The following is a 27,543-nucleotide window of genomic DNA, read 5'->3' as shown; positions in this document are numbered from 1 at the left end:
TCGCACACATTAACAAGCAGAGTGGATCAACAAAGCAGAAGCTTGACCTTTCAATACAATTGGTGCTGAAGTGGAGTGATATTCATCATGAAATCTGATAACACTGATAAAATGGTCTGCTTGGGAAATAAACAGAAAGGAGAATATAAAATGCGACTTTCTGCTAGAGAGAGAGACTTTTAAATAGAAGAGAGGAGAGGGAGAGCGAGGGTAGTAAAGTGAGTGTAACACACAAACACATACACAAATGTAGTAGCACACATACAAGGGTGTCATATATCCTTATCAAAGAGGCATTGTGGAGCTCGGAGAGAAGGAAGTATTTCAGTTTCAGAGTTTTCTGTTGAAAATTGAAACTGTCCTGAAAGTGTCTACAGAGTAACTTTCTTCCACGATTGTACCCACCTCCCTTTCGTACCAGGGTTATCCAGGATGTCCAATCAGATCTGGGAACCTCCCACTGGAGGAGTGTGCTCAGTCACAAAGAGCCCCAGGTTTTCATTAACATGACACATTCCTGCTCTACTTTATTTAACTTGGCCAAGTACCATTGGTGAGTTCATTACACTGCACCTGGGCTGGAGACAGTCAAAGTTCATGGAGCATCACTGAGGGGGCTTCATCAGAGTCATACGTAAGTGAAACATTTTTTTGAAATATTTTTTATTTTATTTATCATGATGTATCAGGTAGGACGTTAACAAAGTCATTGTCAGAGTAAAAGAGTCTCAGTAACACTGACAGCCTGTATTTAATGTTAACATGACACAAAGGCTTCATGTCCGTCTTGATAGATAGATGGATGGATAGATGGATATATAGACAGATATCACACAAGTGCAAAAATTAGCCTCATGGTACTTGCACTGAACCTTGCAGTGATTTGACTTTAAATCTCCTCACAAACAATGGTTTATACAAGGTGCAAGACTTCTTGGAATGTATGGTGGTCCTCTTGCAGCACAGTGAAAATCCACCCTAAACCAAAATAAAGAAGTTTAGCTGCTTTTCAGCAGATGAAGTCTCTCTCAAAGACTGTCAACCCCCTCCCTGAGCTGCTTCACAGACAGCTAATGCTGAAAAATATGGTATAGCTAGACAGAGACTGTGGCTCAAAACCACTGTGACACAGTGACACAGTTATCATCTAGAAACCTAAAGAAACACACTGTGCAGAGTCAAATTCAAAGTCAAAATCCGGATCAGGGCCTTTTACAGTAATGCAATCCGTAAAATCACAGGATTAACAAAGTAAACAGACTGGATTTGGGGGGTGGGGTGGGGGGGTTGAGGGGTCACTGAGTTATATCGCTTGTGTGGGCCTCATTGTTTTGCTAGATGGGAGGAAATTTTACTGCTGGCTGGTTGCAGTATTTCTCTGTAAACCTTATCACAACATAAACCAATAAAACTTGTGTGGTAAAGGTTTGTGGAAGTTGTGTAAAACTTGTGCATGCATTTGCAGTTTTTCATGCACCAGCAGACTGAAATGGATAAAAGCAGCATCAGGAAGAGGAAGGAGTCCCAGGATGGCTCCACCGGCTGCGCCTTGGACTGTCAGCCAAAAGTCAACCAGCCTGTGAAGGCTACTGCGCTTCAAAGAGAAGTGAGTGTGTGTGTGTGTGTGTGTATCTGTTTCCCTATGTGCGTGTGGGTTCCTGAGAACAAGTCTCATTAGATGTTCACACAGTAGGATCGCACCATCCGTACCTTTTTTCCAATAGTAGGGGCTGGAGCTGAGTACCAGGCGGTACCACAACAACCGTCTCTATGTATTAACTCCACAGTGATCCACTGAGTAGTGCTGTCCAGGCCCCTTAAGCTGCCTAAGCCCAAAGGTGAATTTAGGGGGACTGAAAGGATACATTTCCCTGGATAAATTAGGGTTATTATTACATTGTTTTAGCACTATTTTTCCCCACTCTACTAAAGATATATTTAGGTGACATATTGGATTGAGATGGAAAAAGTGAGTCTGGCAGGATAAACAGTGTGTAAAATTTAGTGGGACTTAGACACATTTAATGGTGAGGATGGCAGATTGAAACCACTTAAAACTTCACCCAGTTAGATTTCTTTTAGTGTTTATTGTTCAGGAGGTTTTTCGTGGGAGGTCTCCTCCTCTGGACCAGGTGATTAAAACCGGTAAAAAAGCTGAATTTATTCGTTTCAGTGTTTCTCCAGTGCTGTCCTTTTTTCTGATCCAGATGTTTAGGAGGTTTTTACTGTGAGCCCAGTTATCTGCAGACGTCAGTGCCATATCTTATTTTCTGCGTCCTCAGTTTGGATTTGAGTGAGTATGATTTCTCAGCAGATGCTCCGTGCTTGGTCTCGTAGTTGCACTTCACATGGCAGCTTTTAATGATTGTCACAGTCTGAACATATGATGAGACATATAGGGTTTGAACTGCACGTGGAAAGAATGAACATGAGTCTGCCCATTCTTGATCAAGAGCTCTGTTGTCTCCTTTTCTGTTTTTAGAACGTCTCTCCGAGTGCGTATCTCACTAATTCAGCAGTGCTACAAATGCTGCGCCGGTTAAACTAAAAACATTCCATCAAAATTCAGTATTTCTGAGTAATTTATTGATTATAGGTCTGGGTCCAGACAGTATGATGTCTGGCTCTGGAACCCTGGCATGGAGAGTGGTGGCAGGTTAACAAGGGGGACACATTTTGCTCATTTTGTTAACAAGGGGAATGGCGTCCCCCTTCACCCCCTCTCTAATTGTCAATTTGGGCAAAACGGATGTGTGTATCAACTTTCATGGGAATCCATTCAGTACTTCTTCAACCTTTTTACTGCAGATTGGTGACAAATTAAAGGATAAACCAACATGAAGTGTTTTAGTAAGGTATTGGGCCATCACATGCAGCCAGAGCAATTTTAGTGCCCCTTGCCAAGTCTGTGAAACTTTATTTGAGGGGTAAACACCATTTCTCCACAAGATATTTCCTCATATAACCTTAATTTAATCAGGTAATTTAATTTAGATCCAGATCTATTTTGCAAGAGAGACGTAGTATAACAGAAGGACACATAGCGTCAGAGACAGACATCACTATAAAGTCTTGAAAATGAAAGTTAATCATTTGGTCTAATGAAGATGGTGGTGGACAGTATTGTCTGACATGATGGTCCAATAAATGTCATAGATGTGAAACTGGGTTGAGATCTGGTGACTGTAAAGGCTGTAGCATTTTATTTTTTTCATACTCACCAAACTATTCAGTGAGCCGTGGTGTACGGAGGTATCTGCCCACAGACATCCAGTAGACTCACAGCAACATGTCCAATATTAACTCGACATTTAGCTTTGGTTGGCCTTCACTTAATTAAGAAGAGGGTCACAGTCGTCTTTACACGTGGCAGACTCTGTGTAGGGGGATAGAGGCTAACCGCTAGTTAAGAGGAGATCCTGGAGGATGTGCTCTCCTCCTGATATCAAATATGTGAAACTGATTAAGTCCTGTAAATTGGAGACATTGAGACTGACCCCATAGTGGATGGCAGACTAGGCTGGACGAGGGTGAGTGGCGTGGGCAGGCTGAGGTTGCGCAAGGTTAGCAGGCAGGCAGAAAGGCGGCAGATGATCCTGAGACACAGGGAGAAAACATGATTAATGTCTGACTAGGAAACAACCCCAGTAAAGTTCGCAGAATTAACTGGAGTAGGAAGGCCTAAAAATATCTGACTACCACAGTTAGGTTAGACGACAACCTGGCAATGACTGGGTGAAGAGCTGGTGAAGACATACTGCAGAGATGATGAGCAGGAAGAGAAAGAGATTCACACACACACACACACACACACAGGGACAAACCAGGAACTTGGAACACTACTGATATCTAACAGCACAGTGTAATTAAAAGATTTCCTTTCAACAATTTTTTGCTGAAGATAGCATGGAAGAAAATTCAACTATGAGCCCTGATGTAACACCTCTACCACTGTGTCTTCATGTGTGTGCTCAGGTCGGTCTGTTTAGTGGCATCTGTCTGATTGTTGGGACCATGATTGGCTCGGGTATCTTCATCTCACCTAAGTCTGTTCTGCTGTACTCTGGAGCTGTGGGACCCTGCCTCCTCATCTGGGCTGCCTGTGGCGTGTTATCCACTCTGGGTGAGAACGGCATCCAAGCCAAAACATCACTTTAATCAGCATCAGAGATGTCTGTTTCCCTGCTCTGATAGCTGTCTGTGTATGGAGAGTGGCTCAGAGATTCACAAGGCACTTCACAGAGAGTACGCTATAACATGGACACAAAAATAAGAATAGACTTTATGATGTAATACACATTCATTTTTTAATCTTTGAGGTCAGTGGTGTAAGACATTGCTTTGGTCATATTTTTCACTACATGCCAATTGGCTATTGAAACAGGTGAGCCTTACATTCTAAAACCAGCAGCTGGTGATTTGACCAGCTGAGTTGCAGGTGACACCATCAGCTGGTTGAGTCGAGCTCAGACCGGCCAGTTCACACCGCTGCAACTTTTCTTTGCAACGTTCTAAAACGGTTTCGTCTCGTCGCGAATCTTTGGTCTGAACTGGGCTTAAAACGCTCTATATAGCATAGCTGTGACATCACAGCTTCACAGAAGTCCTGATGGCTCGTCTAAAGGCACAGTTACTAAATACAGACTGTGCATTTCTCTGTGGATTTAGCATTTTGATACTGTTACTGTATTTATATAACAACTTAACCTACTTTATATTAAAACAACAACAACACACAGACAATAAAAATCTGACTGTTTACAATATGGGACCTTTAACACTCAGGTGTATGTATGGCCACTTCATCACAGGTAGCACATTAGGGGGTCATCCCTATGTTTCCAGGGTTCTATGTTTCACGGGTTCTATGTTCCCCACTTAACCCTGCAAAAATGCTTCTATGTTCCCCGCTTACACAAAAAGGGTTCTATGTTCCCCGCTTGGTTGAGCGGGCAACATAGAACCAGGGAAACATAGAACCTTTTTTGTGTAAGCGGGGAACATAGAAGCTTTTTTGCAGGGTTAAGTGGGGAACATAGAACCTGGGAAACATAGAACTCTGGAAACATAGATACGCTCCCAACATCGAAATGAATTGCTTGGTAAGGAGACTGGTTATTTCTGCAGTCCAACAACTGTTGAATCAGATTGTTTTTATATTTAACAACAAAGTTATCATGCTGTTGTTTATGTAATGTAAAAATGCCATGATTGCCATATAGCAAAGCTGCTCTTTGGAGGCTTAAAAAAAAAAATCTGTGTTTATGTGTCACATTTCTTAGAATGGACATACACAGGACTTTGTCCTTTTGTTTTATGGTGGTAAATGTTCATGTTTATCTGTAACATAAAGGCTGGAAGTCTAATAAAGATGTAGATGTAGATATAGATGTCGATGTTTTACAGATGCAGTCATCTTTTTAAATGACACTGTGTATGTATTATTGTGTAATAACAAATATGGGTGGCAATTATGTCTTAAAACAACATTAAACCTTTATGACAAGTAAACACAATTTAACTCACCACATATGTTTAGGTTACAATAACTGTGGCACGCTTACTGTACCACTCCACTCCATTCCTTTTTTTCCTTTTCTGTAAAAACTGAGAATGAAATGTGTGGTATAATATTTCACATATATTATCACCAGTTGTAACTGTTGTGGAAATTTTGCTATTCCACTCTGACAAATGAGGAATGAGACAAAAATGTCCTACAGTATCATTACACTTTATTGATGCACAGAGCAAAACAAAGGTTAGCTGGAAGCGTGCACACCCAGGAGAAGTATCACACCTCCTTTATACTTTGGAGTGCTCCTATCATTTGTATCCTGCTTTCGTTGACTTCACTTTAGCCAAGGTAATTTCTTATCACAGCATTTTAGATCATCACTAATTTACCAAATATTGGCTGGCACTCCCGCGGGTCACGCTTGAACCATGCATGACTTCTGGCTGCTTCACTTGATTATAATGTTTAAGCCCCAATTAACCATTACTACACAAACAGAAACCAGTCAACTGTTAAACTAGGCAGTGCTGATGAAGTATGAATCAAGGTGCAAACTGCATTGCCTATTTGGCACCTAAAATATTTTCAGTATTTTAGTATACTGTTTAGCTGGAAAAAAAATAAATAAATAAAGCAAGTTTGTGACCCGGCCGCCATGTTGGAAACAGTCAACCAAAGTACCAAAGACCGCCCACATGCCAGACCAACTTTCTACAGCTAAACAGTACACTGAAATGTGTTTCTGAAAACACTTGAAATGAGAAATAGGCAATTCACCATGAGAAGTGCTACAAGGGCATAGAATGGGCAGAATGTTGATTTTTAAAAAAAACAGATTATTATCTATCTCATTTAGTGCTGTGCGAATATTGTGACAGTTTAAGCAAATATGAAATAAGTTTTTTTTTTAATAAATTACAACTACAGCTTTATAGATATTTAGGATATACAGTATGTAATTAAGACATTCAGTCTTGATTATGTGTAATAAAGTTATTCAGTTGTAATTGTATAATTTCTTTTGCTGTAGAAATCAGTCTTATACGCCTACGCTCTATCATTGGGGTTGCATTGTCTTGGGGGGTAAAGTTATTAACACAGCTTCAACATAAAAAATTGACTGTCTTTGGCTTTGAGGGTGTGCAGAGATGGTAGGAGAATATTCTGAACATCCCTTGAATTTTCTACCAGAAACAATTATTAAAGTCCCCAATATGAGTTTGTTTTACATGTCCTTGTCCTCTTCTCTCTGTCTCTGTATGTGTGACCATATAGGAGCACTGTGCTATGCTGAGCTTGGTACCATGATCACCAAATCGGGGGGAGAGTACATATATTTAAACGAGGCTTTTGGCTCCCTCATAGCCTACCTTTATACCTGGACCACCGTCATGGTGCTGAAGCCCTCCTCCTTCGCCATCATCACTCTGAGCTTTGCAGAATATGCCTCCACTCCTTTCTACGCCGGCTGTACTCCTCCTCTTATTATTACCAAGTGTCTGTCCGCAGCAGCTATAAGTAAGTTTTACTTTCATCCTTGTGACATAATGGTTAAAGGCAGTAAATTATACATAACTTACTGATCATGCATTTAAAGCTGCTGCAATGAATGTTTTACTACTTGTAAAGTGAAGTGCCGTGGTGATAAACCCCATGAGAATTACTGCCTCTGTATTTCCATCACAATTTTAGCTCACTGTTTTGGTTTAACGGCCTGTAACTTAAAGGGAATACCTTACCTACAAAATGACCATTTGTATTTCAGTTATTCACCCCATGTCATGTTGAATTTGTGAAGAAAAGGTATTTCTCGCAGGCCTCCGCGGTGAACGGAGAATCCAAAAACTGAGAGGATTCTTAAGGGGCAACAAACAAACAAACTACATCAAAACATCTATTTACAAACTCTTAACACAACTCATGAAGTATAATCCAAGTCTCATTCATCCATGACCTAAGCCCCACCCCTTTGTGATGGTCCAACAAGTTGTCAGAGTAAGCATGGAGCCCACACTGTAACTAACTGCACTCCCTGAAGAAATATTATCATACTTTTGGAAAAATGAAACAGTGATTCCAGAGAGAAGCAGACAGAGGGGTCTACAATCTGTGTTTGAAGGATATATCCAGGATGTCAAACTGACTCAGCAGCAACAACAGGTTAAAAAGACAAAGATAGTTAGAAGCTAAAGCCGAACTATGGGCTACAGATCACAGTGTAACAGTGAACCACCACATCACTGCTGATCATCACAGAAGACAATGAATATAAAGGGAAACTTTGCTGATATTGAACCAGCTGTGTGGCATCACAGTGTGTGCAGATGAACGGTGTTTGGTATCGCCCCTGTGCCGCTGTCTGCACCTGGACCTCCGCCACTGGACAGGCAGGGATCTCTGGGGGAAGTCAAACCACGTTCATCTGCACACAGTGTGATGACACACAGCTGGTTCAATATCAGCAACATTTCCCTGCGTACATATTTTTCCAACCTCTCCAGGTAACGAGTATCACTGATACACAATGTGCCCCAGGCACAACATTTAGCTCCAAATCCACAACACCAGCCTGAAAATGAAGGAAATCTGAAACGACTGCATCAGAGACAATGGAGCACAGCTGTGTTGTTGTCGGGCCCTGGTCTGAGCCAGCCTGATGCTATATTATGATTGGACAGTCTGTGTCCGGAGTTGGGATGTAGTGAAGGGTGAATTATTATGAAGTTGTTCACATCTATGTAAAAGGGAAAGGGTATTTTTGAGGTGATAAAAGTATAGAAATAAACTTTTTGAGAGACGCAATAATTTCAAATATCCAAGTAACAATGTTTTACTGTTTATTTCTTAAATTTCTTGTGTCCTCTCAGTTTTGATCTCCTTTATCAATTGTGTGAGTGTCAAACTGGCCAGCTACGTGCAGAACTTCTTCACCGCAGCCAAACTTTTCATCATTCTCGTCATGGTGGTAGCTGGCATGGTTATGTTGGCACAAGGTGGGCCTGCTTGCACTCTCAGTGTCTTTAACATACAACTTTCATTTTTTTAAAGAAACATTTCATAATAGGTATTAATATTCACGTATGTATTGTTGTTTATTTCTATCCAGGAAAGACTGAGACTTTGTCGGATGCATTTGATGGCACATCAACGTCTGTTGGAGCAATTGGACTTGCATTTTATAATGGGCTTTGGGCTTATGATGGATGGTAACAGTTATACTTCACTTCACTTTGTGCTTCATTAGGATGTGTAGGGTTGACCATGCTCCTCTCTAAAGCAGTGCACTGAACTGTACTTTCTCAGTTTTTTCTGCTACACTGACTCATATAAGGAGACTGGGACCCCACTCAGATTTTCAGCTACTTTAAACATGATAGGGCAGGGGGGCCCAGCAAATGGTTATAACCTCCCCAGCTATTCCCTTAGGTCTGTGAATATTAGATGCATCCAGAAGCTTTTTGTCTAGACTTGGACCTGAAATATCACAAGCAGCATCTTACTATTCCTCCATTCCTCAAGTCAGCCATCAGTCAAGGTCTTCCTACCTATAATTGTACTTAAAGGGTGCGTTGGTGGATTGCCCCCTTCGGGTTGGGTGTGAGTTAGTGCCCCAAGTGAAGGAGTTCAAGTATCTCAGGGTCTTGTTCATGAGTGAGGGTAGACTGGAGTGTGAGATGGATTGCGGTGTGACGTGGCGTCTGCAGTGATGCGGGTGCTGTGAAGAGAGAGCTGGGCCTCAAGGCAAAGCTTTTGATTTAGTGGTCCATCTACGTCCCAACCCTCAGCTATGGTCATAAGCTATGGGTATGGCTGAAAGAATGAGATCGCGGATACAAGAGGCCAAAATGAGTTTCCTCAGAAGGCTTGCTGGGCTCAGCCTTAGAGATAGGGTAAGGAGCTCAGAGTAGAGCCACTGCTCCTTTGTGTTGAAAGGGGTCAGTTGAAGTGGTTCGGGCATCTGATCAGGATGCCTCCCGGGCACCTCCTTATTGAAGTGTTGCAGGCACGTCCTACTGGTAGGAGGCCCTGGGGCAGACCCAGAACACGCTGGAGGGATTGCATATCTCATCTGGCTTAGGAACACCTCAGGGTCCACTAGGAGAAGCTGGAAAGCGTTGCTGGGGAGAGGGACATCTGGAATACTTTGCTCAGCCTGCTGCCCCCGTGACCAAGCTTCGGATAAGCAGTTGAAAATGGATGGATGGGTGCCTTTCCATGGGTACAATCCAGGTTCAGAATACTAATAAGGGGGCTAAATAATGGTCCAAAGTTGGGCTTAATTTTGGAAGTGGCATGGCCATTTTCAAAGGCCTCACAACTGACCATCATTATTCTACATCAAGATGATGTTAGCGACGTTTGGAAGACTTTGGATTTTGGTCACTTATGAACACACCTTAAAGCTAACAAAATAGCAATGTCATTTGTTGTTGGTAATCTAACTCTAATTGACGTTGGCATTAGGTGTTGCTCTGACATTTATTTTTGGTTAACCGACATCACAACCTTAAACCAACCAAATATCAATGTCTAACGATGTTTGTGGCTTAAGGCCAAAAAACACCGGCGCCGTACGACGCGCGTCAAAACAGCCGCCCCCATTATTTTCTATTTACAAACCCACAACAGCGGCGGCTCGACGCGTTTTGTGTGTGTTGGGGGCGGCACTTGACTCGCGTCAATGATGCCGCCGTCATATGACGCCGCCGGTGTGTTTTGACCTTTACTGGGCCAACAACAACAGCTTTGAATATTTTCTGTTTGTACTAAGTCTATTTTTTCACAGTAACAGAGGCTTGAGATGGTTTTTAGAGAGTTGCTTGTGTATTACAGAGAAGCAGCAGGTGAAGTTTGACTTTTTGTGTGGGTCCCTTTCCTATGCTGTTTCTGCACTGTGGGGTTTCCTGTGCTGTGGCCATATAGGAGATTTTAGCTAGCCTCTCTCCATCTCCTGTTGGCGCTGGAGTGTGTGGCAGAGCATTTTAGCCTGACTGGATTCCTGTCTTTGTGATGTGTAAGGTCGATTTGGGTACATTTTCCATTCTAGTCACTTTTTCTAAAGGGGAACCTGAAATTGAAGGGGTTACAGTGATCCCTACTGCAGGAACAAAATAGGTCTCTCTGGGTGGCCGAGCAGGTCCATGGAAATTTCAGTGTGTTGCTCTACAGAGGAGAGTGATCAAGCTATAGTATTTAGAGGACAAATGCTTGCAATAAAAAGAACTAGAGTTGCCCGTATTTCTTATTTTATGGCACTACGCTACCTTTAAAGATGACACACATCCCTTGTTTTCTTAGGAATCAACTGAATTTCATTACAGAGGAGCTGAAAGATCCATACAAGTAAGACAAACTAAAACTCATCTCTAAGTTTTTTAATGTTCTTGTACTACTCATTAGTTTTTTAGGAAGTACCTAAACATGGAAATCTGAACTTATTTAAAGAAAAAAAAAAAAAAAGTGTAATTATGTAATGGTCATTATCCAAAGTCAGAGCAGCATATCTGACAAGGTAGGCTGCACAACCTTTTGAGTAAATACATTTTCTGTCAATTCATCTCAGGAACTTGCCACTGGCCATCCTAATTGGGATCCCTTTGGTATCTGTGTGCTATGTGATGGTCAACATCTCTTACTTCACTGTTATGACCACCTCTGAACTGTTGGTATCTCCAGCTGTTGCCGTGGTAAGAAGCATAGAAGGTTGCCATGGTTATACAGAGAACTTGAGAGAGAGTAGCTCTGTCTCAATTCAGGGGCTGCAGCCTTTGAAGGCTGCATTTGAAGACCAGTTGCGTCACATCAGCGCGACCAAGGCTGTCCCAATTCGAAGGCTCCTTCAAATGTGGCCGAGAAATGCAGCTTTCTTTCCCAGAATTTGGAGGATGCAACAGATGAATCCTTCGTGGCCCAGCCTATCCCAAGATACATTGGGTGTCAGTGACAATTATATATTAAATGAAGTTAACTAACAGTTGTTAACTAGCTAACAGTTAATATACATATAGATGTAATAACAATCTCTGGGTCCATGATTCAGGGCTAACTAACTTACTAGCTTACTCCTTATTTAGTCAAACACAGCTGGTTGCTAGGTAATAGCAACACCAATGGGTCGGGGCGAGAACAACTGGTGATGCAACCAGGAAATCCTCCACAGACCAGACTGTCCCATTTCGGAGACCGCTCGGTTTGGCTGATGCGGTCTTCAAAGGATGTGGTCGACATAGACCTTCAAAGGCTGCAGCCCCTGCTTTGAGACATAGCTAATGAGTAATTATACGCACATCAATGAGGTGCAAGACTATCAAAAACCAGCGTACATGAAAGAAAAAAAATATAACACACTTACTGCACACTTACTCCATGCCACAAAAGTTTAATAAAGACAGTGCTTCGATCCTACTTGGATCTTCGTCTGATGAAAATGTTTGAGAAGGGAAACCACACCTATATCAGTGCATTATGTGTAAATATAGGTGTGTTTTCCACCTTTCAAAAATTTTGAGTGGATGAAGATCGATTGAAAGTTGTCTTTACTACTCTTAGTTCGTCATGACTTGACTGTGTTGTGTTAAATAAAAAACTTATTTACAGCATTTGGAGCTCCCTACCAGTCATTTTACTCACATTATATTTACAATACATGTATATACCAGAAATGTTTTTTTAACAGACACAATGCATGTAGCAAGCGTCAATTGAGACGCTGTCACTGAATGTCCACAACTGACGCAGAAGGCAACCTAGCACATTATATTTTGACGTTCAGGACACTGACAAAGCAGCAGTATTTGACAAGGTAGAATGAGAAAAGGTTGACATTTTTGTTTATTCCGGATAATTTTAGTTTAAACTGCAGAAACAGCTCAGTATTCATTTACGCTGCTCCTCTGTCTTTTCTGAAGGATTTGTTTTTGCCTCTTTAGACTTTTGGAGAAAGAGTCCTTTTCTCTATGTCTTGGATCGTTCCTGTCTTTGTTGTCTTCTCCACATTCGGCTCTGCCAACGGAAGCTGCTTCACCGCTGGCAGGTAAAAAAAAAAAAGAAAAAAAAAGAAGACAACTGTCACATTATTTATGAATTACAGGAGGTTAAGAATACATTTTCCTGTCTGTGTGTGTAAAACTGTGTGGTGTGCATATTTGTATGTACGAGAAAGACAGCTCAAGTAAACAGGGTTTGAAAGTGAAAGTGAGAAAACTGATGTGCCTTAGAGGTGGAAAGACTTTGACAGACAAGAGGAAAGAGATAGAAATAGAAAAAAAAAAAGATTCTCGCGAGTACAGTACAACGAGAATACTCAACAAAACATTATGTTTCTGCCTTTCTCTTCTCACAGACTGGCCTACGTGGCCGGTAGAGAGGGTCACATAGTGAAAATCTTATCCTATATTAGCCTGAAGCGCTACACTCCAGCCCCCGCTCTCATGTTCAATGTAAGTCCTGCATATTGACAGAGATCCCTTTTCAATTTGGTCTTACATGTTCATCTGTCTTTTTTAATGTTTAAACCTCTGCAACATCACATTTAAAATGTTTTGAGTACAGTTTGTGACAGGCCAAAGATCCCTAAATATCCTTTGTGTAATTACAACAATACAAGTTTGAAAATATTTAACAAGATATTCCTCTGTTTGGTGGCTCTCTGTGTTTGGCTTCTCTCTGTTTCAGGGTCTTTTGGCTATTTTCTACATTATCCCATCAGACGTCAACAGCCTTATTAACTACTTCAGCTTTGCTCAGTGGGCCTTTTATTGTCTGACAGCGCTGTCTCTCATAGTCATGCGTTTCACAAGGAAGGAGCTCCACAGACCAGTAAAGGTGAGGATTGCTGATCGAGGAGTTCTCAGTTGTCTTTTTAGAGCCAGCTATAGTGTTTGACTCAACAGGTTTATGTGTTCTGATGCTTAGTTAATTCGAAACTGCAATCTGTATCGCACATTTGAACGACAGCAAAGTTGACAGAGTCTAGTTGTCTAGTGTTGTGTTTTGGAGGAAATCAAACTTTCATTAACTGATTAGGTTGCAAGACAGTTAATATAACTGAACTGGTGAATCATCTACATTCCAACTGGATGGATTTCTTAAAGGGACAGTTCACTCCAAAAGCCCACCCCAAAGTCAACATTTTTCCTGTTGTGGTATTTATCAATCTAGATTGTTTTGGTGTGAGTTGCCGTGTGCTTGAGATAGGGGCTGTAGAGGTATCTGCCTTTTCTCAGTTATAATGGAACTAGATGACACTCAATTTGTGATGCTCCAAGTGGCAAAATTACATATAAAAACCTTAACAGTATTGTCTCTGTCCAGACATCATGACTCAGGTAAGGGAGACCAGGGTTGATCATCACACGCTTGTGTGAATTGCTCATCATCAAAACATCTTTCAGTAGTCATTCCTACATTGAATGAAAGCTTAAGGTCTTGGCTTGAAATGAGTATACCTTTCATTTTTACAAATTATACTTTTGTTAAAATGTCAAACAGCCTAGGCTGAAGTATGTAACTGTTGAGATATGGTAATGAGGAACTAAAGTAGCATTTTGTGTGTGTGTGTGTGTGTGTGTATGTGTGTATGTGTAATCAAAAACACCTGAGAATGCCATGCTGACTGTATTTCTGAACTGTCACATGTGTAATAAACGCCCAGAGCAGTGAGACAACCGTCCCCAACTGACCTTTTTACGAGCATTTTAAGCTAGCTACCACATGGCTTTAGCTTGCTAGCTAAAAGTTGACTCAAATTAAAGTTTTTACCTTTGACTTTATCATAAGTGTTTGATTTTTTAACGACTAATTACCTTCAAGCTTTTAATACAAAAACAACACCAACATGAAAAATGACTCTGACCCATAAAAATGACAAAATATTTCCTCATCTCAATGTTTTGTGTTTGTTCCTAAAAATGACCAGTGCAAAATGAGCAGGATGTCCGGCCAAGATATCAACATAATGTCACAGCGCCTTCCAGTGTGGCTGTAATAAACACTGTGACAACCAACCTCGGTCTCCCCTATTCAAGATAATCCACAGACCTTGAGCTGTAACGTTAGCTACATGTTGGCATGTTTCCTTCTGTGTGGTTATACGGTTGCCGGATGTAGTTGGGTAGAAAGAAACAGTTCCCACATGAAACTGCTCACAAAAAGGTCAGTGAATAGTAACCAGGTCGTGATTTCTGGAAGGAGACATTGCTGTTGAGTTTTTTTTAATGTAGTGTTTTTGTGCTCTGAGCACCACACACACCGAGTGCCATCAAGTTCCATTACTGTACACCTCCATCCATGCTCTGTGAGGTGACCTTGGATGTTTTGAAAGGTGCCTTTTAAATAAAATGCACGATTATTGCAACAACAACAATTGCACGCTTGTTGAGGGAATTTCAGTTTTTGTTGTGATCACAGAGCCGAAGTACAGTAAGTATTTCGGAAGTAAAAATACTAAACTGTGGACCCTGTGTAATCTTGTCACTACATAAAGGTGCCGATTGTAATACCAATGCTGATGGTCGTGGTGTCCTGCTACTTAGTCCTGGCTCCCATCATTGATAAGCCAGAACTGGAGTACCTCTACTGCACTATCTTCATCTTCAGTGGACTTCTCCTCTACTACCCTTTTGTCCACCGGAAGGTCAACTGGGGACGCAAACTCATGAGTAAGTTTACTCTTAATTTTTTACTGAAATTCTGGAGTTTCTCTCAAAATGTATTGAAATATTTCTGTTAGTTCTTGACCATCAGTATAGAATAAAATGTGAAATAATGTGCTCAAAAGGTGGAAAACAAATGAATGAAATACAGTGTCATGTTGTGCTGACATCATATGCTCTCCATTCCCCTGCAGGGCCCATCACCATGTACCTCCAGCTGCTGATGGAAGTAGTTCCCCCTGAGAAAGCTGAGTGAGAAGGGACAGAACTGACAACCAGGTCAGCAGAGTGGATCGGAGCCAAAAATCAGAGCTCACCTCTGGTTAAATGTTGATGCACTGTATTCATGAACCTGTGTGTAACTGTCTCACAGACATGATGTTTATTTTTTATATTTGTGTCATAAATTCATGATTTTTTTTGTTCATACAGTAATTAAAAATGATTGAAAATTATTTTTTTATTCATTAATAAATTAATGAATAAAAAAAGAGGATAAAAGGGTAACACTGGTTAAATCATGTCTGAAATATACCTCCTTGGTTTGGTTGGAAATGTATGGGTCTTTATGTAAGGTTTAATGTAAAGTGTAAGGCGTAACAGGTCACATGCCCAGAGTTTAGTTTAGGGCATGACCATGGCATTATGGGTGCACACCAACATTGATGCAGAGGAAAGACATACGGTCCCAAAATAACCTTTTTCTGCACGGAGTCCAAGAGGAGGACACGGTAATTGTCTTTTATTTGATTCATACTTGTGTATAATGTTTTTTATGTGCCTTTACATGGACAACATGATACCTTTTCAGATTTTATGTGATTTAATCACATTTCTGTTGTACAAAGGTATCAACAGATGATTTACTTGGAGACTGAGCAATGTGTATTTGAAACTTTTTATGTCTTTTATTTCTTGTAGTTTTCACAATGTCTGTTTTTATGGTGTTTGCTGACGACGAGAGAGAGAAAATAAAACTTCACTTCAGACACATATATGACGTGTGGCCAATATTTTACTGGACCAGTGTAGCTACACTGTGCACAAGATGAAATTATTTGTCATTTGGGTTCAGGGATGAAAGAAGAGGATTCACGTTTCCAGACAGCGTACTGTAGGAATACCTCTGCTGTAATTAGAATTAACCTATATATAGAGTTAGATATTTAAAGTGAAGGTGTAGATGTGTTTGAGAGATTGACCACATCCTCACGATATCTCTCTCCACATGAAGAAATAAATCATTGACAAAAACCATAACTTTTTGTTGAATGTTATCAGCACTTACAGGAAGCATTCAGCAACCATGTCAAACCTTTCTTCATGCAGTTACTGTGCAATAAAGTTTTTACTGGACCAAAGTTCACTTGATGTAAATCAGAGGATTTAGATATGCAAGATACCGCACTTAAGCAAAGCGGAAGGAAAATCATTTTAAATGCATTGCAGAGACAACATAAAGGCTCATCACGAATGAGGAAACACGTTTGTTTATGTTGCTCCTGAGGTTTTAAACTGAAAGATCAGAGTTTCTTTAATGGTTGCACATTCTTTAAAATGTTCTCAGTCCTATCTTTCACACTGGAATATGCTGGAACAGTGCTGCATGGTATTTGCCGGCGGTTATTAAATGTATCAGTCTTGCTGAACATAAAGTGGACGTGGGAAATAACCAATTTGTGATTCGAGGCAAATATCCCTTCTGTGTCTTCCTGACCTGAGTGCTGCTTTAGCTCAGTATCTTATATGAAAATGTGTGCACTATATCTTGTATGTATTGTAGTGTACTCATAAACAATACAGTAGCGTGTTTCTATTGATGTGTGACCATGAAATATTATGAGATATGCCACAAACTGGTGGAGTTGACTCTACTTCTGATTGTCTAAAAAAAATCTGAACTTCCACCAGGGCTGTGAAAGCTATTTGTATTATTTTGTTGGTACATATTTTCATATCATTTCATGAGTTTGTGGGCTGTACGTGATGCTTGATGTGAGGAACAATCAGACCTTTGCTTATGGAGAAGACTGGGTGATTGTGTTAGTGAACTGTGATTTGACTGTGCCAAAATTGTCCACCAGATGTCAGTGCAGCACTGTTAACCAGGTCTGCAAAGGTATGAGCATGTGCTATCAGTATCACATATGTATAGTGGTAATATTACTATAATATACATCCATGTATACATATATTAATTCCAATAATATGAAAAATTGCTTTAATGTGATTAGCAGTGGTTGTAACTGTGATAGTAGTCAAAGGATGAAGATGGGGAGCAGCAGTCTTTATTGTTGTTCTTATTTTGTCACAATATGTGGTGACAACCTTACCTTGGATGGCAGCAGCAGAATAAGGAAATCTGGGTAAAAATAATATGTCTCTAGCCAAGTATGCATTCTAGTTCCTTACTGTAATTTCATAAAGAATACAGGGCTATGCAGAAACTGTTGTTGCCCTCTAGTGGTACAGTGTCTGCACACAGCCTCAAACCAGGGTCTGTCATATGCGGTCCCTGTGAAAGTGACAGTTTTCTGCAATAGGTGCCACTAAATCTGCATTGGCTGAGCTGAATGAAAGGACATTTGCAGAGAAGCCGCTACCTCTGCCAAATTAGGTTGGAACTGTTTAGAGAAGCAGCATGTTTGTTGTGTAGCCTGTTGCGTCTGGCTCTGTTAAAACGTTTGTGGTGAAGAATGCTGTTGTCCTGCAGAATCAACTCAACTGGTCCCACATGAAGACTGAGTACACGCTGACAAGAGGCAGGAATCTCTTGGCAACAATCAGCTCAGAGATGGAATTGTGATTCAGTGCATATACGGTGGCTGTAACATGACATAACGTAAATGCATTGGCTTGCATATCTCCTCCTATATTTTCTAGCTTTTTGAAATGTTGCACTGAGTTACATTGTGTTTCATCACTTTAATGGGCATTGGGTCTCAGGATGAAAGAAACAACATTTTTCATTTGGGTCCTGGGAAGAAAAAGTAAAATTACTCTGAATTTACAAAAAGAACAAAAAAAACCCTTAATGCGTGTGTGTCTTTATGTGGTGGTGGTGCTTTGGAGATGATGCAAGGCAACTCTCCATTCAGTGTCAGTGAAGTTCAGGGATTTGATGGCGTTTAAGAATGAGACTTATTTGTAGTTGTGAAATATAATTATTCATGTTCAGAGATCCACACTGAACTCCCTTGGATCACACAGACGTGCGAATTGTACCTTCATTGGATATGTGTGTGAATTCTCATGAATGCCTCTGTGTGCTTCACAAAATGAGGAATCATTCATCCCGCTGTGGACGGACGGTGTGGGGGCCGGGCAGGTGAAGCCGTTTACTGCTCAGTTCAATGTCATGAGTATAAGACTGCTAAACTGATCAGGTGCATACAAATTGTGTGTTTCTGGTTTGACATTGTCACCTCAGGACAAAACATACATTTTTCCTGACATTTTGTAAATTGGAACAGTCCTCTGAAAATCCTCAGATCCTGTGCTTAAAGTCACAGTTGGTAACTTTTATGAATATTACTTTTTGTCGTATTTGCTGAAACTGCCTCTTTATTCTGAAAGAAGTACATGAGACAAATAATCTGTGTAACAAAAAAAAGCATGTTCCTCCTCCTCCTCCTACTGCTTCTAATAGCATTTGCTAGTATCTACCACGGTGCACCAAAAACTACCAATCACAGCCGAGGAGAGTCTCAATTACTGTTTGTGCGCGGTCAGACTGTCAAACTAGGCAGTGCTGATCATATATGAATCAAGATCCTGTCACTTTTCTCGGCCCAAATGTTTTCAGAAACATGTTTTAGTGTACTGTTTAGCTGTAAAATGAGAAAGATAGTGACCTGGCCACCATGTTGGAAATAGTCGACTGGAGTACCAAGCACTGCCCACAAAAAGGAGCAAACTTTCTTATTATACAGCTGAACAAAGCTATAAAATATGTTTTTGAAAACATGCAGTAACATCATCTTTATTCATATTTGATCAGTGCTGCGTAGTTTGACAGTTCACAGAACAATTGACAGCTGTGGTAAGACCAGTTCAGATCAATGATTCACAGTGAGACTAAACCATTTTAGAACGTTGCAGAGAAAAATTGCAGCGGTGCGAATTGGCCGATCTGAGCTTGACTCAAGCCAGCTGATATAGGGTTGCACCACTATGGATTTTTTCAACGGATACCGATAACCGATACTTTCCTGCTTCTCATGGCCGATAACCGACACGATAACCAATAATTTTACATTTTTTGTATTTCAAAAGGAAGTGTATAACCTGTAGTTTATGTTCACCTGAGGGTAATAAGAGCCAAGATGTAGTGAAAAAATATGGCTGATTTAATATTCCGTAGCCCTGACCTAACCAAATCAACCTGACATCACTACTGTTAACACAACAAAAACCAAGAACAGTTCTGATGCTTTCATACCTGCCAATATTAGACTGTGGAAAAAACAAATGGCCTGCCCCTGCCACCATATAACCCTACACTACACATGAACATAATAAATACAAGGATGTGAATGTAAAATGACTTTTAATCAGTATTAAATCTATAGTTAACAGTAAGAGGGGGAGATTATGAAGGACAGTGTTACTGTGTAATTCTCTGGTGTATCAGGCAAGTGTGTAAACTACACTGCAGAGTGGAGTCTCGACTAACAGAGACAGACAGTGTATGAAATGTTTATATTGTCGCGCTGCATTTTTATAAACACACCCAGGCGCCGTCTCACAGCTACAGCTTTAAATAAAAGTACAAAAACAACAATGTGAAAGCAGGCTACTCCATTACAAGTTAAGTTGTGTATTCCAAATCTGATTTAAGTAAATGCAGAACTGTAAGTAACAAAATGTACATAAGGTATCAAAAGTAAATTGGTATTCTTTTTTAATTATTTCTTTTAGTCTTGTAAATTGTACCTCTTTGAACCTCAAACTGTTGTTGAAACTATGGTTTAATCGTTAACAATGCATTATATATTGTAAAATTATCATATGAATTGTTTAATGTAAAATCTTTTTTTTAAAAATATATTTTATTGTTGAATTTTTAACAGTAACAATACACAAACACAGACAGAAAAATACAAGACAGAGAAAAAAGAAAAAGACTACTATAACTATATGCCAGTTCGAAATGTGTCAGCAAGAAGGTTGAGGTAGAGAAATAGCATCCATGGGGTAAAGACCATGAGTGGTCGGGGAAGGTCCAACGAAGACAGAGTGTCCTGATAAATCAAAGCACAGTGTACAGTCCAGTACAGGGAAGTAGTCCAATGTGGTTAGTCAGCTTGACTCCTCATCCTTTTGATGTGCTCAATAAAAAGGTGCCCAAATTTTAGAGAACTCAATGAGGGAGTTAGACAGAGTACACCGAATTTCTTCAAGGTTCGATCTGTACCTAGTGCCTATATCTGACAAAAATGTAGGGGAGTAAAAAGCACAATTTTTCCCTCTGAAATCTAGTCGACTAGAAGTTTCAAGTAACAAAATGGATATGAGAACAAGTACCTTAGAATTTTTACTTATGTAGAGTTCTTGAATAAGACCTTTTAGTTATTTTCCACCACTGAGTGAACTGAACCCAAATCTTTTTGGCAGGAATCAAACGCCACACAGATAGTATCAGATGGCAACCTGCATTACGACCCTCGCACATGCTGCCATAAAAGTTTTTCAAGCTGTATATCTTAATTTCAAAACTTTCCAAAAAAGAAGATAAGCTGGCTGTGATATAATCAAGTGCATTTGCTTCCTGTCTGTTTATTACCAACTATGGCTCGTCCTAATCAAACTTTGCATTAGTGCAGGGGTAGTGGATTGATTGAACATTAATATGCTAAATATTCTGATGAAAGTGAACGTGCACTCCAACATACACACACACTTCCTGTCCATATGCATGCAGCCTTGTCTGCATGTACACACATGACGCACACACTCACATTCATACAGTACACTCAAATATCATCTCATTAATGGATAGACAGCTCTGATGAGAACTCATCTGCATATTATTATCATCACATTACTGCGCTTTTCCAATCAGTTACTGAATTAGCATTTGGATAAAAACCTCGCAATCATTCAGCGACCTTTCCAAAAACTGCATTATAATGTTTCACTAATGAACATATGCTACAAATGAAGTCTTGTTCCAACTGTTTTTGGATTATCCGAAATAATGCTCCGAGACCTCAGAGAGTGAAAAGTATTCAATTTGCCAAAGTTTGGGTTTGTAATTTACTGGACTAGCTCAGGGTTTATGTGACATCCTTGACTTGACTTATTCACTTTGCTCCACTGAGTATTTTGTGATATCAAATTAGACTTAATGGTTAGAAGTGCCTGTAATTTCAGAGTTTAACTGTAAATGCATTCGGCTCACTGATTTTGGCACCTGAGGGCAGAGAAAATTAAGTCACAGTGAGAAATAACATTTTCACAGAGCCCAAACACAGTTGGGGGAAAAAAAGAACCAAGTATCACTTAAGCATCCAGCGGAGGAGTCTGTTTTGTCAACATGACCCGTTTTCCTCCATTGGAGGGCACACTTGAATAAGCAGTGGCAGTGAAGTGAGCCAGAGCCATTTCATGTGCACTGTGATCCTTTTACAGTAGAGGATCCACATCCATTTCTCCCAGACACATTCCCCAGATTTGTGGCTCACCCCCACCTGGCACTGCTCCCAGAAATGTCCTGGCATTGCCTTTAGTGTTAAGAACATTATGAAAAAATGCTCTTAATTTGAATTATTATGTTTCAAATGACTGTTCTCTCACAAATGTCTCATTAATAACTTTGGTTGACAGCCTTTCTCTTGCTACCATGAATGCCTGTTTGTCTTTCTTCTTTCCAGCCAGATGGTAGGCCTACTGCTGGTTTACTGAAAGTGAGATTATGTAATGTCTGCTGAATAATGTCACTTGTGGCATTTATGGGATAATGCTGGTTGCTAAAATGTACTATAACAGTAGCACAAGTAAAGAGTCTTAAAATCCACCCAGTACTGTCAATCACACAGCGACTACAATTTGCAAAAAGTAGCTATTATTCTTATTCACCATATGAATGCAGCAAAGGGCTGCGGAGGTAACTGGGACATCTACTACTTGGCCCTTAAAGAACGATAGATCATTGTCAGTGACATTACTGTAACATCATATTGAGCTTACATAGGATATTTTATCTTTATTAATGTAAACTAATACATGATGAGCAGTAATGCATTACATAGAAGTATTGTGGCGCAGGCTGTCAAATGCACATGTATGTCAAAGCCCTGTTTCCACCAAGAAGTACGGTACAGTTCAGTTCAGTTCCGTATGCTTTTTGTTCATTTCCATTGTGAAAAATTGCGGATGGTACCAATGGAACCGTTCTGTACCGTCCCCATCTTTGGTCCCCCCTCTGTTGGGGTACCTAGCACACAGATCTGGTACTAAAAGGTGGAGCTGTGAACACTGCAGTCTGTTGATTGGTCAATAGAGGACAGTCACTCTGCTCAGGGCTGAGCTGTGTCTGGTTTGAGAGTTTATGTAGCCACTGGTCATACGATGGAGTATTATTAGTAAACTGTAACTATAAAATGAAAGGATGTTTTGCTGCCTCTTGCAGCAGCTGGAGTTGGAGAAAAAAATAACTTAATTCGCTGGGCCGACTGCTGGTGGCTTATAAGGTGGAACGTTAACTTGCAATGTTACTCAATGCATGAGCTGATCATGTGAATCCATCAGCACACCTTGAATTTCACTGTGACAACTTTGACCATCACTTTAGTTTTTTTTATGACATACACTTTTAGTAATGAGTGGGTCTTCAAGTGTTTATATACATTAATTTCAACTGGATTATGTGAACGGTGTATATTCTAATCCTCACTCAGAGAAGAAAAAAGCGTCTAGACTGTTGTTCCTGTGGGCTATGGCAACACTAAACCCCTGAGCTTGCCTTAGAAGGACTAAATGCACATCCTGCTATTTTTAAATATCCCATGGAGAGAGACTCTCACTGCAGCCTGTTTTGTTTTGTCCTTAAAATGTTGGCATGCAGCCTCGTTCTGTGGATGATGAACGAGGAGCAGACTTCCATCTGTGTCACCGATAATGAGGAAATACAGTCGGTGCTAGACGGAGCAGTGGGTGACAACAACTCTGTCCACATTTAAGAGTACTGTTTGCAGTGGAAACGCTAGGGTCTAGGTACCATGTCTGAAGGGTTACTTTTGGTTTCAAAGGTACCATACTGAAAGTGTTTGGTGTTAAAGGGGCCTGTCACAGAGAATCCTACACCATAGTTAGCAAAAATGATCAAAACTTGAAAGGTTCAGTAGCCTACATTTACATGTATCAACTCAAAGGAATTGATTCTGTAAAATGAATCGGACCACCCATCACAAGTGGGAAGAGCTTCCAGAAAGACCACATATTTATTTTATTTATTAATTATTCATTAGGTTATCAGTTTGGCATCCTGAGTTGCCTTCTCTCTCTCTCTCTCTCTCTCTCTCTCTCTCTCACACACACACACACACACACACACATACACACACACACACACGAGCACACAAAAACACAATTGCTCACCAATCTTAAAAATGTGGATTTGTTTGTCTGCTTCATGTTTCAACAATTTCCAGGTGTGGAAGAGCTGTGCCCAAGGCGCTGGATGCTGCTGCTGATAAATTGTTAATGACATGAGTTGACCTCTGTTTTCTCACCAACTCTGCCGGCTTACGGGGGTTTTACAATAAAAATGACTTCTGCAATGACTCCTACATCACTTAGAGGAGAGACAATTCATTACAACAGAAACCTGAATACCAGGCTGGGTGTTTTGTCTATGCTGCCATCCCTTCTCTTTCTCTTCTAGCTCACATTCTGCCTCTCCCCTGCGCTGTCCATCTCTTTCACTGTCTTCCTCTCTCTGTGCCTTCCTCTTCCTCTTCCTCACTCACTTGCTCACTCCCTCTCTGTGCACTCTCTCACACACCCTCTTCCTCCTCTCTCTCTCTTTCTCCTGCCAGGATTTTCTCTGTATTCTCTTTGATCTTCCTCCTCCTCCCCTCTCCTCGCCCTGTTAAGGCTCTTCACTAACTTTAATTGAGCAACTTAGAGATCAGTGGCTGATGACATCGTGAACAGTCACTCACAGGTGAAACCGCAGTTCATCTCACTCCGTGTATATGAGTGTGTGTGTGTGCAAAATATTTAATACAATTAGAGGTATTTGCATGTTTGTGTTTATACTCCCCAAATTTGTATGCACATATATGCATGCCTGTGTTTGTGTGTGAAAATGTCAGGGATCAGGAGCGGAATTTAGCATATAAAAAAAGTGGTGCTTGCTAATTGTGTTGCTGTGCATGCTCCGCTCTTGCAACCGCTGTAGTTTCTGGCTGTTTAGCGGCTCTTTGATCAGCAGATAGTGAGATGGTAGGGAGGCTGGTTATGCTGGCTCCCCCGCCTAATGCATGGGTGGCTTCACTATACACATTCTGCACACAGTGGGAGGCTGGCCGGTTGGTGTGTGTGTGTGTGTGTGTATGTGTGTGTAAAAGAGTGAAGGACAGACAGAAAAAAGCGAGAGGAAGATGTGCAGAGGCAGGAAAAGGTTATGGTAGAAACTGTGGTGAAAGAGAGACGACGAGAAAGAGAGAGTGAGAGGGAATAATTAGGTGGGGGCGCATTTTGTCTTGAATGAAGGAGTGCAAACAGCTTTTACTGGCTGCCTGGCAGGGTCCTCTCTGATGTGTATCCTGCCTGTGTGTACTTCTAAACATTACCTACAGCCACTGCTGCTTCACAGCCAAGCTATGATCTCTCAGCTCCTTGTCAAAGATGGTTTTTCCTGTCTGTCAATGAGCATTTGTGCAGCTGAGGACGTCATATTGATAAAAAAGCATTGGCACTTAGCATCATTCGGCTGAGTCCAACCAGCACACGGCAAGTGCAATATATTACGCTGCATTGCTAAGTGTTTCGCAAAAATGCAGCAAGAGGAATGGCATGAGAAACTGAACTTGAATAATAATTTAAGGCGGTCTTCATCAGCCGTTATACACTCCAGGTTATTTTTTTCAACTAGCACCATTGTTATGACATTTTTGATGTTTAAATGTCCCTATAAACTGACCAGTGGTAAATATCACAAAGAATATCCGAAGTCTAAATAGCTTGTTTATTCAAATCAATATGCTGTTTTCACATTGATCTGACTAAACTAGATAATCCTGTTTTCTGATACACCCCCGCTCAGAGCAAAACTACAAGCTGTGACATGTTGCTTGTCCTCCAGTCAATAACACCCAGCCTGCCTATCTGGGAATGGCATTAAAAGATAAGAAGGACTCTCATTTATGGACAAATGTGTTCACATAGATTTCCCATACAATCCATCTATAGCATGTCGTAGCGAGCCTGCCTCTCATATTAGCAGCCATGAATCAACTCTCTTTATCGACACATGGAGTAATGCGAGTGTAGCTGGATAATTGGCATGCGCAGTGCAGGCTGCGATTTGTTAGTGTACATATAAAGAAAGATATTACACTGGTTACATGGATGAAAAAAGTAACAGCTTGGATAGAGACAGATGATGTCCTGCAAAACTACTCCACCTTTTCACCTTTCACACAAACAGGATTGTGTAATGTTTTACAGATTATCAGAACTTCTGCTTCTTTGATGTGAGCCATGGGAGAATGAATTTGGGAGCTGCCCTTGTGGCAGAATCTCTCTTTAAAGAACAGGCCTTCAAGGAGCGGCTGCTGTATGAAGTATTTTTTTTTCTTTGCATTTTTACAGAGCTGTGGTGCTGTCCCTCAGTGTAAGGAGCAAAGCTCTGCAAAATATCCCTAACCATATCCCTCAGTGAATAAGAGAAGGTCAAGAGACTGCCAGTGAAAGCTGTCAAGCTGGATCTGAAATGAAAAGCAGGCTTTCACATACATATCAAAGATACCCCAGCATGACAAGGGATACAACACTCAACATGCGATTACACTATTCCTGGTATCTTCAGCGAGCTGAATTTACTAACCCGTGTTTGATCCAGTGTCTAATTAATTCCTTAAGTTCTTGTGTTTATAGCAGGGGAGGGGAGAGAGGGTATACGGTATGTAAGGAGAGGGGATCTGTCTTTGAAGTGGTGTTCTGCAAATCTCTGGAGGATAACCAAGCCTGAGGCTGGACTCAGGCTGTGGGGAGAGAAGCAACAACCACTTTTCCACTGCGGGGCCAAAATCGGGGCTCACCATGTCCATGTTTTCTACACCGATTTACCATTGTTATCTGTTTATTTGAAACAATATATCCCATCAGAAATACAAAGTCTTAAGGTGACAAAAGGTCAACAAAGAAAAGTTTGCCTTGATTGAGACTGAGAGGCAAATAATAACTAAACCTTTGCAGGCATTGTTTGGCCCTGCGCAGGAATATGGGCTCTTAGCAACACTGAAAAGCGAGATTCTGCAATCCTCTGCGGTATACCCCTCCCTGTGCCTAACTAGCTAATGAACTATCAGCTATCTATCTTCATTCCACCCAGGGCCCACTTGTCCTTCCCTGCAGACAGAAGCTACTTCTTGGCAGGTCTTGCTGAGGGGAATCCAAACCTCCTGGCTCTAAAGTAAAGTGCTGCATTCTTCTGAAAGTCATTTTGAGGTGAAAAACAGAATCCACTGATGCTATTTCTGTTGTCGTAGACAGCACCATCAATATTTGTGAACATGAAACAACCTCATTCCCAAGCCAGAAACCAGACAGCTGTAACTGCCTGTGATGTCAGCAAAACATTCAATCTTAGGTTTTGTTGAGTGAAATGATTGCTCAGGATTTATCTCACATGTAAACCTTTTGACTGGTAATGCATTCATTTCTGTAACTGCTTATCCTGTTAGGGGTTGCAGGGGGCTGGAGCCTATCCCAGCTTTGGTGAGAGGCGGGGTACACCCTGGGCAGGTCGCTAGTGGGACACATAGAGACAGACAACCATTCACGCTCACATTCACACCTAAGGGACAATTGAGAGTCACCAATTAACCTGCATGTCTTTGGACTGTGGGAGGAAGCCGGAGTACCTGGAGAAGACCCACCCTGACACAGGGAGAACACGCAAACTCCACACAGAGGGGGTCCCCCACCTAGGTGTTTGAACGCCCCCACCTTGAGATTGAACCAGGAACCCTCCTGCTGTTAGCAACAATGCTAAACACTGCACCACCATGCTGCCTTGACTGATAATTTATTCAGTCATTACAAGTAATGAATAAAGCAGCACAAACCTGTTGACTCCCTAGTTTTGGTTAATTTCTCCCCCAAGACCAACAAGATGTACATATGACACATATGTAAACT

General features: G+C 40.9%; 1 protein-coding gene across 2 annotated transcripts; it reads left to right on the top strand.

The window, feature by feature from the left end:
* Window positions 1-481: 481 nt before the first annotated feature.
* slc7a9 (solute carrier family 7 member 9) lies at window positions 482-16,166 on the top strand. 2 transcript variants are annotated; one of them, XM_050043835.1, is made up of 13 exons: window positions 482-634; window positions 1,466-1,606; window positions 3,976-4,123; window positions 6,794-7,036; window positions 8,386-8,511; window positions 8,625-8,724; window positions 10,817-10,861; window positions 11,082-11,205; window positions 12,448-12,551; window positions 12,861-12,957; window positions 13,193-13,342; window positions 15,003-15,177; window positions 15,366-16,166. In XM_050043835.1, the coding sequence occupies exons 2-13, from the start codon at window positions 1,472-1,474 to the stop codon at window positions 15,425-15,427; spliced, it is 1,509 nt and encodes a 502-aa protein (XP_049899792.1). In that variant the 5' UTR covers window positions 482-634; window positions 1,466-1,471; the 3' UTR covers window positions 15,428-16,166. The 2 variants fall into 2 exon arrangements, with proteins under 2 accessions (XP_049899792.1, XP_049899796.1); XM_050043839.1 differs by lacking the exons at window positions 482-634; window positions 1,466-1,606 and adding an exon at window positions 2,276-2,293.
* Window positions 16,167-27,543: the final 11,377 nt, after the last annotated feature.

Source organism: Epinephelus moara, chromosome 1, assembly GCF_006386435.1.
Source record: "Epinephelus moara isolate mb chromosome 1, YSFRI_EMoa_1.0, whole genome shotgun sequence".
NCBI lineage: Eukaryota > Metazoa > Chordata > Actinopteri > Perciformes > Serranidae > Epinephelus > Epinephelus moara.
Note: the sequence above shows the minus strand (reverse complement) of the source record. Positions and strands in the feature narration are given on the sequence as shown.